This window comes from Colius striatus, chromosome 27 (genome assembly GCF_028858725.1).
Source record: "Colius striatus isolate bColStr4 chromosome 27, bColStr4.1.hap1, whole genome shotgun sequence".
Lineage (NCBI taxonomy): Eukaryota > Metazoa > Chordata > Aves > Coliiformes > Coliidae > Colius > Colius striatus.
Window position 1 is genome coordinate 1,873,622 of NC_084785.1, and position 12,766 is coordinate 1,886,387.

The window sequence follows — 12,766 nt, forward strand, 5'->3', positions numbered from 1 at the left end:
TAGCCACACTGAAATTATTAGGCCAGTCTTCTGAAAAGCATCATGAGACTATTAACTGCAGAAAGCCAGGAATCCAGGGTTTTTTCTCAACTCAAAGTCCACAAGCTATTTGCATTGTTTCAGAACGTATATTATATGCTGTGTGAAATGTATTTATGAAAGTATTTTTGCGTACACCATAAGAGAGAAAATAGAGAAAAAAATAATAGAGAAAAAATAACAGAGAAAATATCCCGTCCTCTTCAGCAGTCTACTCTCAGCCTGGCTGTGGTTCTGAGAGACATTCAGTCCAACCTCAGCCTGGCTGTGGTTCTCTGTGCCGCTCTCTCTATCCTCATCCACGCTGTGGTTCTGAGAGCTGTCCAGTCCCAGCTCAGCCAGGCTCCGGTTCTGTCTGCTGTTCTCTATTTCCTCAGCCAGGCTTTGCTTCTCTTGGTGCCTCCTCGGCTTGGCCAGCTGCTTCTCCAGCTTCTGGATCCTCTCAGTGGCCATTTCTAAGCACTGTTTTGTGCAAAGGTTCTGGGAAGAGGAGCCAGACACAGGCACTGAGCCCCTGACACAGCCCCAGCTGCTGCAGCTGCGGGACGTGGGCAGAGCAGGGGACACTCACCTTCCTTCTGAGCTGCTCCAGCTCTTTTTCTGTTGTGTGGTGATTCTCCTCCTGCAAGCAGACACAGCAGGGGCTCAGGGCTCACAGCCACAGCCTCCCTTTGTGCACAGCTCTGCACAGATTGTCTATTGGCTCCTCAGTCAGGCCCCAGAGCCTCTAATCTCCAGAGGCTGTATCCAGCCTCAGCCAGGCTGTAGTGCAGTGAACTCACCCTCAGCTGGGCCGTCTCCACCCTCAGCTGCTCAATCTCCAGCTGCATTGCCTCCAGCTGACATCCCTTCTCATTGTTGCTTTCTAAATGATGTTTCCTATCACGGTTCTGGGAAGAGGATTTGGACACGGACACTGAGCCCCTGACACAGCCCCAGCCACTGCAGCTGCAGGGCATGGGCACAGGAGGGGACACTTACCTCTGCTGCTCTGAGCTGCTCCACCAACTTCTCCAGCTCCTGATTTCGCTCCTGCATGTGGAAAGGAAAACAGAGGCTCAGGGGCTGCAGCTCATCCAAGGGGTTGCAAGCAAGCTTTGGCTCTGTGAGCTCACCTTCAGCTGGGTCACCTCCATGCTCAGCTGAGCTGTCTTCAGCTTCATCTCCTGGTCTCGGTGTTGGAGATGTGTCAAGGCCGCGTTGTACTGCAAAGAGCAGCCAGACACAGGCACTGAGCGCCTGACACAGCCCCAGCTGCCACAGCTGTGGGATGTGGGCAGAGGAGGGGACACTCACCTCTGCGTTGAGCTGCTCCAGCCTTTCCAGCTTCTCCTGCACGCAGAAAGACAGCAGGGGCTCAGTGGCCACAGCCTTGTGGTGTGAGAGCCTCTCCATACCCACCACACTCTGCTGCATCTCCTCACTGCCTTCCCCTCGTGCAGAGCTCTGCACAGATTGTCTACTGGCTCCTCAGTCAGGTCCCAGAGCCTCTGATCTCCAGAGGCTGTATCCAACCTCAGCCAGGCTGTACTTCTGTGAACTCACCTTCAGCTGAACCACCTCCACCCTCATCCGCTCCATCTCCAGAGGCAGCTTCTCCTGCACCTGCCACTGTTTCTTTACACTGGCATCCACATCGTGACAGATGTTATGCATCTGGAAAGAGGATTTGGACACAGACACTGAGCCCCTGAGCTGGCCCCAGCCACCACAGCTGCAGGGCTTGGGCAGAGGAGGGGACACTCACCTCCCTTCTGATCTTTGCCAGTTGGTGACGATTCTCCTCCTGCACATGCAAAGGAAAGCAGAGGCTCAGCGGCTGCAGCTCATCCAACTGCAACCAGGCTTTGGCTCTGTGAGCTCACCTTCAGCTGGGTCACCTCCATGCTCAGCTTGGCCATCGCATTCCTCAGCTTGGCCGTCTCATTCCTCAGCTTGGCCGTCTCATTCCTCAGCTCGGCCGTCTCAATCCTCAGCTTGGCCGTCTCATTCCTCAGCTTGGCCGTCTCATTCCTCAGCTGCTGGATCTCCTGGCCTTGGCTTTGGAAATGCTGCAACACCTGAGAGCTCTGGGAAGAGAAGCCAGACACAGACACTGAGCCCCTGACACAGCCCCAGCCACTGCAGCTGCAGGGCATGGGCACAGGAGGGGACACTTACCACTGCTGCTCTGAGCTGCTCCACCAACTTCTGCTCCTGATACCACTCCTGCATGTGGAAAGGAAAGCAAGAGACTCAGGGGCTGCAGCTCATCCAAGGGGTTGCAAGCAAGCTTTGGCTCTGTGAGCTCACCTTCAACTGGGTCACCTCCATGCTCAGCTGAGCTGTCTCCAGCTTCACCTGCCGCATCTCCTGGTCTTGGTGTTGGAGATGTGTCAAGACCGCGTTGTACTGCAAAGAGCAGCCAGACACAGGCACTGAGCGCCTGACACAGCCCCAGCTGCCACAGCTGTGGGATGTGGACAGAGGAGGGGACACTCACCTCTGCTTTGAGCTGCTCCAGCCTTTCCAGCTTCTCCTGCACGTACTTCTGCATGCAGAAAGACAGCAGGGGCTCAGTGGCCACAGCCTCGTGCTGTGAGAGCCCCTCCATACCCATCACACTCTGCTGCATCTCCTCGCTGCTTTCCCCTCGAGCACAGCTCTGCACAGATTGTCTACTGGCTCCTCAGTCAGGTCCCAGAGCCTCTGATCTCCAGAGGCTGTATCCAACCTCAGCCAGGCTGTACTTCTGTGAACTCACCTTCAGCTGAACCACCTCCACCCTCATCCGCTCCATCTCCAGAGGCAGCTTCTCCTGCACCTGCCACTGTTTCTTTACACTGGCATCCACATCGTGACAGATGTTATGCATCTGGAAAGAGGATTTGGACACAGACACTGAGCCCCTGAGCTGGCCCCAGCCACCACAGCTGCAGGGCTTGGGCAGAGGAGGGGACACTCACCTCCCTTCTGATCTTTGCCAGTTGGTGACGATTCTCCTCCTGCACATGCAAAGGAAAGCAGAGGCTCAGCGGCTGCAGCTCATCCAACTGCACCCGCGCTGTGGCTCTGTGAGCTCACCTTCAGCTCAGTCACCTCCATGCTCAGCTTGGCCATCGCATTCCTCAGCTTGGCCGTCTCATTCCTCAGCTTGGCCATCTCATTCCTCAGCTTGGCCATCTCATTCCTCAGCTCGGCCGTCTCATTCCTCAGCTTGGCCATCTCATTCCTCAGCTGCTGGATCTCCTGGCCTTGGCTTTGGAAATGCTGCAACACCTGAGAGCTCTGGGAAGAGAAGCCAGACACAGACACTGAGCCCCTGACACAGCCCCAGCCACTGCAGCTGCCGGAAATGGGCAGAGCAGGGGACACTCACCTGTATTCTGAGCTGCTCCAGCTGTCCCAGCTTCTCCTCCTCCCTGAACTTCTGCATGCAAAAGAGAGCAGGGGCTCAGGGGCCACAGCCCCAGCCCCACGGTGTAGGAGCCCCTCCACACCTCTCGCACTCTGCTGCATCTCCTCAATGCCTTCCGCTTGTGCAGAGCTCTGCACAGATCCCCTGCTGGCTCCTCTGATCTCCAGGGGCCTTCTCTAACCTCAGCCAGGCTGTGGTTCTGTGAACTCACCTTCAGCTGAGCCATCCCCGCCACCAACTGGGACAACTCCAGCTTCAGCCGATGCATCTCCTGCAGCATCTCAGAGCTCTGGGAAGAGGAGCCACACACAGACACTGAGCCCTGACACAGCCCCAGCCGCTGCAGCTGCGGGCCGTGGGCAGAGCAGGGGACACTCACCTCCACTCTGAGATGGTTCAGCCCGTTCTGCAGGTCCAGACATTTGTCCTGCACGTGGAAAGAGAGCAGGGGCTCAGCGGCTGCGGCCCATCCAACTGCACCCGCGCTGTGGCTGTGTGAGCTCACCTGCAGCTCGCCTATGTCCTCCTGCAGCTGCCACGAGGCTTGGGTCAGTCTTTCGTCACTGCTGCTTTGGGCCGTGGCACAGCACTGGGGCAGAATCTCCTGCACTCGGAGTTCTTCCCTCACCGCTGCCATGGCTGCACCTGTGTGTCAGGGCCAGCACGCTGTGAGGGGCTCGGCCACGGGCAGTGCCGGGCGTGGGGACAGTGCTTGGGCTCAGGCTGCCCACGCTGCCTCACACACAGCACGCGGCCCAGGCTGCCGCCTTCCCCCTGCACTGCTCACAGCCACACACACAGCCCAGCCAACGCCTGTGGGGACCCTGGGGACAGCCATCCCTCACCTTCCTCTGCTCTGTCAGCGACCTCCCGCTGCAAAGCCATCGCAAGGCAGGCCGTTGGCCAGTGCTCTCCAAGCTCCTGCCAACTGGTACTGAGGTTCTCCTCGAAATGCCCCTTTTATACCCACCAGCCTCCCCTGTCACGGGTGACATCAGAATGGGAGCTGCTGCCCGTGGCAACACGAGCGACCTCCCCTGTCACGGGTGACATCAGAATGGGAGCTGCTGCCCGTGGCAACACGGCCAACCACACCCTGGGCTGCCACAGCTCCCATCCCAGGAGCCTGGCTGTGCACCTACCAGCTGGGACAAGCAGTGTTGACAAAAGCACAGTCACTGGGGTGTGAATATTCATTTTCTTCATGTGCATCTACTGCACGGGCCAGTACATTGTGAAACTGCCTCTGCACAAGGGAACTGACTTGGTGGAAAGGTCCTTGGTTGTTTTGAGGGGGACTTGAGCTCAGGTTGCTCCCATATGATCACTGGCACCCTGCCCAGCACCGCACTGACACCTGGCCCTCAGCACCTCAGCTGCACGGCTCGAGCAGCTCTGCAGGGCCCTTCCCACCCCCACCCCGCTGGCATTTGTGCTATATTGTGGTTGCTGTGCTGATTTCATTCTTTTGGGGCAGAAAATTGCAAGATGAAGGAGCTCTACTTCCTGGCTAAAGAGAAGACAAAACATGACCATAATGTCCCTCTTTTACAATGAAACCTGAAGGTGCTGTATGATGGGGGATGAGGACTTTTCCTCCCCACAGTGAGGCCCTGTAACAGCACACACTCGATAAATACATACACACCTTCTCACCCAGCTGCAGAAACACTCTCAGACAGAGTCTTTGACTCCCTCTTACCTGATCCTCCACGGAAACTTCCGTTCCCAGAGTGTTATCTGTGTTCCTCTCGTCCCTTCCAAGGCATTTCTGGGCCAGAAGCTTTCTGTCTAGTGGGGGAGGAGGAAGTTCAGGAGCTTAACCGAAGCCTCTTTATCACCAAAGCAGAAGTTGACAGACTTCGGTTCCAAGTTAACGTGATCAGGTGCTGTGATGCCACTGTCTTCTACAGACAAAAACCCAAACCACCCTGAAACAAGGTCTCATAAGACAGCCAGGAGTTGGAAAGTCGCCTCTCCTTTAGTTGTACTGGAGATGAAAACGCCAAGTAGAAATGATTTTGAAACAACTCAGTATCTCCTCCCATCCACCCACCTGACACCTGACTCAATGCTCACTCCTCACCTCCTGGGGCTCCTCTGACACTGCTTTTCTAGGCTCAGGTCATACTTACACATTAGTGTGCAGCTGAAAGTCTCCTGCCTTATATCCCAAGGCAAAGTTATTTTGTGAGAGCTTAGATTTGGCTGTATCAAAAGTCATCTGGTAGCCAGCAAGCCAGCCTTCATAGCCCAACACTGCCCAGCCATAGATGGTTGGTCCAGAGAGATCAGTGTCTATGTTGCAGCCTAGATTTACATAGTCTCTTTTGTAGGAGGTCTTCAACTTTCCACTCTTCTTCCTGCAGAGAGAAACGTGCCATTTCATCTCTTGTAGTACACAAGGAGGTGTTACACATAGTTTTAGTCATGTGTGTCTTCCTCAAGACCAGTTAAGTGACTGTAACACCTACCTACCCAAAACTTCACATGAGGAGCTGCTGGAGAGGGCATGAGGTGAGGGTAACACTGGTTTCTGTCTGTTTACCTGGTGCCACTGTTTCCTCCACCATCTCAAATTCTTTAAAACCCTCAAGAAACAAGACAAAAGCATGTCTGCCTGCCTTCCTTCCTTCTTCACGCCTGGACACCAGTCTCCTCTATGGAAAACAGACTTCCTTATCCTCCAGACATCATCCTGTTCCTCTGGAGAAACCTCTCACAATCCCATGAGACAATTCCTCTCTCAACAATGGCTCCTTGTGCCTATTTTGCTCTCAATTCCAACTTAAGACAAATTTTAACCACCTCCTTAATCCTCTCCCCTACCTCCTTTCTCTCCACACAGCAGAACACAGGTTTGGGAGACCTTGTCCTTCTGAGCCTGGTATTATCCATCACCTTCAAAATACTCTATCCAGTGCCTGCAGAACATTCTAGAGTAAATGTTGAGCTTTCACACAAAGGCCAGAACAAGCATTTCTAATTCAAGGTTATGGGAGATTCCAGCACTCCTTAGATAAATGTAACAGAAAATACTTACCCTGTGTTTGGTACAAATGTAGTGTCCGGAGCCACCTTCAATCCTTCAGCCAGCTGCAAAGAAAAAGAGAAGGATGTCTGCTCAGAGCTCTGCTGAAATGTGCTTTGTTCTATGCTCTACTTCCTGGCTAAAGAGAAGACAAAACATGACCATAATGTCCCTCTTTTACAATGAAACCTGAAGGTGCTGTATGATGGGGGATGAGGACTTTTCCTCCCCACAGTGAGGCCCTGTAACAGCACACACTCTATAAATACATACACACCTTCTCACACCAGCTGCAGAAACACTCTCAGACAGAGTCTTTCACTCCCTCTTACCTGATCCTCCACGGACACTTCTGTTCCCAGAGTGTTATCTGTGTTCCACTTCTGGGTGAATGTAAGTCCATAGTCTTTGATCTTATATTTGGTCTTTAGACTGCCTGAAGCCTTGCCTGTGTCTGTGTTGGAAGAACCAGTTGCAGTGAAATCCTGCCAGGAGCAGAATAACAGTTTCAACACTCTGATGTCCTTGCTGGTTTTGAGGGGGACTTGAGCTGAGGTTGCTCCCATATGATCACAGCTCACCGCTTGCGATCAGTTTCTGCTGCTGTCACTCTGTCAGCAGTACCGAGGTGCTCAGCACTGGCTGGCGTGCTCATTGCCCTTCAGCACTTAGACTTGCTGATCTGGGCTGTAGGAGTTTACACAAAAGGCTCAGCTCTTCTGCTCTTTGTATCTTTGGTGTCTGAGGACCCCGTGGGAGGCTAAAGCCCTCTTGCAATGAAATCTGGCAAGGGATGTAAAGGACACGAAGGGCTCCTTCCAGTGTGTGGGCAGCAAAAGGAAGATGAGGGAGCATGTGAGCCTGCTGCTGAACGAGGTGGTGCCCTGGTGATGGAGGATACGGAGCAGGCAGAGCTGCTGAATGCCGCCTTGGCTTCGGTCTTTTGTGTGACCATTCCCCAGCTCTTACAAAGGCAATGTCATGGTCTGGTCTTGCATTTGCCTATCTGAAATAAATAGGAAAAAACCTTCTCATTAACCTCATTAATCTCTCGTTTGAGATGAAGGAAATTGATTTGCTAACAAAAACTGTTTCTCAGCTCTCTGTGGTGATTGAATTTATTATACCTTAGGCTGATACAGGCCTAAGTCCTGAGGACAAAATGCTGAAAACACTTTACGTCAGACAGTGCTGCGAAGCCTCTTACTGTGTGTGGCATTTCACAGTGCTGTGAGGTTTTGCGGTTTGGGTTTTTTTCAATAGTGTCATCTGCAGGAAAACAAGTTTTGATCCTTGCTTGAGCTAGCCTATCATGGCATCACGTGCGATATTTTAAGGGCAAAAGCTTCTGGTTTAATTTTTTAATAGTCTCTTTAAAGATACCACGTAAATGACACGTGGCCATTGAAGCTTCATGGAGGAGATCCATTGTTCTAAACTGGCACTTTGTGATGGATGAAAAAGCATACCAACACCTACTCAGTTTCAGGGACAGAGATGTCACGTAAGAGTTAAAACGTCATAGTATTATTAGTCCTGGGCTTCTTCCCCAAATTTGTGGTCATCTGGAATGCTAATATCTGTTCCCTACACACAAGATGCATTTAGTTATGCTTTTAAATGGCTTTTGGCTTAAAATGACCTCAAGCAGGAGCCCAGCGTTTGCATTGTGTCAGCTGTGGTTACGCCTCCTGATGTACACTACTGACTTTTTTAAAGGCGTGCTTTCAAAGAGAAATGTAGCATTAGTGCTGAATGAAAACGGTTATGAGTAGGAAGTAAAGATCTTTTCTGTATCCAGATAAAAGTGTAAAGACAATCAGAGAGGTTTTAGCCACACTGAAATTATTAGGCCAGTCTTCTGAAAAGCATCATGAGACTATTAACTGCAGAAAGCCAGGAATCCAGGGTTTTTTCTCAACTCAAAGTCCACAAGCTATTTGCATTGTTTCAGAACGTATATTATATGCTGTGTGAAATGTATTTATGAAAGTATTTTTGCGTACACCATAAGAGAGAAAATAGAGAAAAAAATAATAGAGAAAAAATAACAGAGAAAATATCCCGTCCTCTTCAGCAGTCTACTCTCAGCCTGGCTGTGGTTCTGAGAGACATTCAGTCCAACCTCAGCCTGGCTGTGGTTCTGAGAGACATTCAGTCCATCCTCAGCCTGGCTGTGGTTCTGAGAGACATTCAGTCCAACCTCAGCCAGGCTGTGGTTCTCTGTGCCGGTCTCTCTATCCTCATCCACGCTGTGGTTCTGAGAGCTGTCCAGTCCCAGCTCAGCCAGGCTCCGGTTCTGTCTGCTGTTCTCTATTTCCTCAGCCAGGCTTTGCTTCTCTTGGTGCCTCCTCGGCTTGGCCAGCTGCTTCTCCAGCTTCTGGATCCTCTCAGTGGCCATTTCTAAGCACTGTTTTGTGCAAAGGTTCTGGGAAGAGGAGCCAGACACAGGCACTGAGCCCCTGACACAGCCCCAGCTGCTGCAGCTGCGGGACGTGGGCAGAGCAGGGGACACTCACCTTCCTTCTGAGCTGCTCCAGCTCTTTTTCTGTTGTGTGGTGATTCTCCTCCTGCAAGCAGACACAGCAGGGGCTCAGGGCTCACAGCCACAGCCTCCCTTTGTGCACAGCTCTGCACAGATTGTCTACTGGCTCCTCAGTCAGGCCCCAGAGCCTCTAATCTCCAGAGGCTGTATCCAGCCTCAGCCAGGCTGTAGTGCAGTGAACTCACCCTCAGCTGGGCCATCTCCACCCTCAGCTGCTCAATCTCCAGCTGCATTGCCTCCAGCTGACATTCCTTCTTCTTCTTGCTTTCTAAATGATGTTTCCTATCACGGTTCTGGGAAGAGGATTTGGACACAGACACTGAGCCCCTGACACAGCCCCAGCCACTGCAGCTGCAGGGCATGGGCACAGGAGGGGACACTCACCTCTGCTGCTCTGAGCTGCTCCACCAACTTCTCCAGCTCCTGATTTCGCTCCTGCATGTGGAAAGGAAAACAGAGGCTCAGGGGCTGCAGCTCATCCAAGGGGTTGCAAGCAAGCTTTGGCTCTGTGAGCTCACCTTCAGCTGGGTCACCTCCATGCTCAGCTGAGCTGTCTTCAGCTTCATCTCCTGGTCTCGGTGTTGGAGATGTGTCAAGGCCGCGTTGTACTGCAAAGAGCAGCCAGACACAGGCACTGAGCGCCTGACACAGCCCCAGCTGCCACAGCTGTGGGATGTGGGCAGAGGAGGGGACACTCACCTCTGCGTTGAGCTGCTCCAGCCTTTCCAGCTTCTCCTGCACGCAGAAAGACAGCAGGGGCTCAGTGGCCACAGCCTTGTGGTGTGAGAGCCTCTCCATACCCACCACACTCTGCTGCATCTCCTCACTGCCTTCCCCTCGTGCACAGCTCTGCACAGATTGTCTACTGGCTCCTCAGTCAGGTCCCAGAGCCTCTGATCTCCAGAGGCTGTATCCAACCTCAGCCAGGCTGTAGTGCAGTGAACTCACCTTCAGCTGAACCACCTCCACCCTCAGTCGCTCCATCTGCAGAGGCAGCTTCTCCTGCACCTGCCACTGTTTCTTTACACTGGCATCCACATCGTGACAGATGTTATGCATCTGGAAAGAGGATTTGGACACAGACACTGAGCCCCTGAGCTGGCCCCAGCCACCACAGCTGCAGGGCATGGGCAGAAGAGGGGACACTCACCTCCCTTCTGATCTTTGCCAGTTGGTGACGATTCTCCTCCTGCACATGCAAAGGAAAGCAGAGGCTCAGCGGCTGCAGCTCATCCAACTGCAACCAGGCTTTGGCTCTGTGAGCTCACCTTCAGCTGGGTAACCTCCATGCTCTGCTCGGCCATCTCATTCCTCAGCTTGGCCGTCTCATTCCTCAGCTTGGCCGTCTCATTCCTCAGCTCGGCCGTCTCAATCCTCAGCTTGGCCGTCTCATTCCTCAGCTTGGCCGTCTCATTCCTCAGCTGCTGGATCTCCTGGCCTTGGCTTTGGAAATGCTGCAACACCTGAGAGCTCTGGGAAGAGAAGCCAGACACAGACACTGAGCCCCTGACACAGCCCCAGCCACTGCAGCTGCAGGGCATGGGCACAGGAGGGGACACTTACCACTGCTGCTCTGAGCTGCTCCACCAACTTCTGCTCCTGATACCACTCCTGCATGTGGAAAGGAAAGCAAGAGACTCAGGGGCTGCAGCTCATCCAAGGGGTTGCAAGCAAGCTTTGGCTCTGTGAGCTCACCTTCAACTGGGTCACCTCCATGCTCAGCTGAGCTGTCTCCAGCTTCACCTGCCGCATCTCCTGGTCTTGGTGTTGGAGATGTGTCAAGACCGCGTTGTACTGCAAAGAGCAGCCAGACACAGGCACTGAGCGCCTGACACAGCCCCAGCTGCCACAGCTGTGGGATGTGGACAGAGGAGGGGACACTCACCTCTGCTTTGAGCTGCTCCAGCCTTTCCAGCTTCTCCTGCACGGACTTCTGCATGCAGAAAGACAGCAGGGACTCAGTGGCCACAGCCTCGTGCTGTGAGAGCCCCTCCATACCCATCACACTCTGCTGCATCTCCTCGCTGCTTTCCCACCGTGCACAGCTCTGCACAGATTGTCTACTGGCTCCTCAGTCAGGTCCCAGAGCCTCTGATCTCCAGAGGCTGTATCCAACCTCAGCCAGGCTGTACTTCTGTGAACTCACCTTCAGCTGAACCACCTCCACCCTCATCTGCTCCATCTCCAGAGGCAGCTTCTCCTGCACCTGCCACTGTTTCTTTACACTGGCATCCACATCGTGACAGATGTTATGCATCTGGAAAGAGGATTTGGACACAGACACTGAGCCCCTGAGCTGGCCCCAGCCACCACAGCTGCAGGGCTTGGGCAGAGGAGGGGACACTCACCTCCCTTCTGATCTTTGCCAGTTGGTGACGATTCTCCTCCTGCACATGCAAAGGAAAGCAGAGGCTCAGCCGCTGCAGCTCATCCAACTGCACCCGCGCTGTGGCTCTGTGAGCTCACCTTCAGCTCAGTCACCTCCATGCTCAGCTTGGCCATCGCATTCCTCAGCTTGGCCGTCTCATTCCTCAGCTTGGCCATCTCATTCCTCAGCTTGGCCATCTCATTCCTCAGCTCGGCCGTCTCATTCCTCAGCTTGGCCATCTCATTCCTCAGCTGCTGGATCTCCTGGCCTTGGCTTTGGAAATGCTGCAACACCTGAGAGCTCTGGGAAGAGAAGCCAGACACAGACACTGAGCCCCTGACACAGCCCCAGCCACTGCAGCTGCCGGAAATGGGCAGAGCAGGGGACACTCACCTGTATTCTGAGCTGCTCCAGCTGTCCCAGCTTCTCCTCCTCCCTGAACTTCTGCATGCAAAAGAGAGCAAGGGCTCAGGGGCCACAGCCCCAGCCCCACGGTGTGGGAGCCCCTCCACACCTCTCGCACTCTGCTGCATCTCCTCAATGCCTTCCGCTTGTGCAGAGCTCTGCACAGATCCCCTGCTGGCTCCTCTGATCTCCAGGGGCCTTCTCTAACCTCAGCTAGGCTGTGGTTCTGTGAACTCACCTTCAGCTGAGCCATCCCCGCCACCAACTGGGACACCTCCAGCTTCAGCCGATGCATCTCCTGCAGCATCTCAGAGCTCTGGGAAGAGGAGCCACACACAGACACTGAGCCCTGACACAGCCCCAGCCGCTGCAGCTGCGGGCCGTGGGCAGAGCAGGGGACACTCACCTCCACTCTGAGATGGTTCAGCCCGTTCTGCAGGTCCAGACATTTGTCCTGCACGTGGAAAGAGAGCAGGGGCTCAGCGGCTGCGGCCCATCCAACTGCACCCGCGCTGTGGCTGTGTGAGCTCACCTGCAGCTCGCCTATGTCCTCCTGCAGCTGCCACGAGGCTTGGGTCTGTCTTTCGTCGCTGCTGCTTTGGGCCGTGGCACAGCACTGGGGCAGAATCTCCTGCACTCGGAGTTCTTCCCTCACCGCTGCCATGGCTGCACCTGTGTGTCAGGGCCAGCACGCTGTGAGGGGCTCGGCCACGGGCAGTGCCGGGCGTGGGGACAGTGCTTGGGCTCAGGCTGCCCACGCTGCCTCACACACAGCACGCGGCCCAGGCTGCCGCCTTCCCCCTGCACTGCTCACAGCCACACACACAGCCCAGCCAACGCCTGTGGGGACCCTGGGGACAGCCATCCCTCACCTTCCTCTGCTCTGTCAGCGACCTCCCGCTGCAAAGCCATCGCAAGGCAGGCCGTTGGCCAGTGCTCTCCGAGCTCCTGCCAACTGGTACTGAGGTTCTCCTCGAAATG

General features: G+C 54.2%; 1 protein-coding gene across 3 annotated transcripts; it reads right to left on the reverse strand.

The window, feature by feature from the left end:
• Nucleotides 1-5,260: 5,260 nt before the first annotated feature.
• Nucleotides 5,261-7,197, reverse strand: LOC133628062 (voltage-dependent anion-selective channel protein 3-like). Of its 3 annotated transcripts, none has more exons than XM_062015898.1 (4): nucleotides 6,800-7,196; nucleotides 6,480-6,532; nucleotides 5,572-5,799; nucleotides 5,261-5,343 (listed from the first exon to the last, which is right to left on the reverse strand). In XM_062015898.1, exons 1-4 carry the CDS (start codon nucleotides 7,031-7,033, stop codon nucleotides 5,319-5,321), a joined length of 540 nt encoding a protein of 179 aa, XP_061871882.1. In that variant the 5' UTR covers nucleotides 7,034-7,196; the 3' UTR covers nucleotides 5,261-5,318. The 3 variants fall into 3 exon arrangements, with proteins under 3 accessions (XP_061871882.1, XP_061871883.1, XP_061871881.1); XM_062015899.1 differs by having other exon boundaries at nucleotides 5,301-5,340; XM_062015897.1 differs by lacking the exon at nucleotides 5,261-5,343 and adding an exon at nucleotides 5,357-5,426 and having other exon boundaries at nucleotides 6,800-7,197.
• Between the last annotated feature and the right edge of the window lie 5,569 nt (nucleotides 7,198-12,766).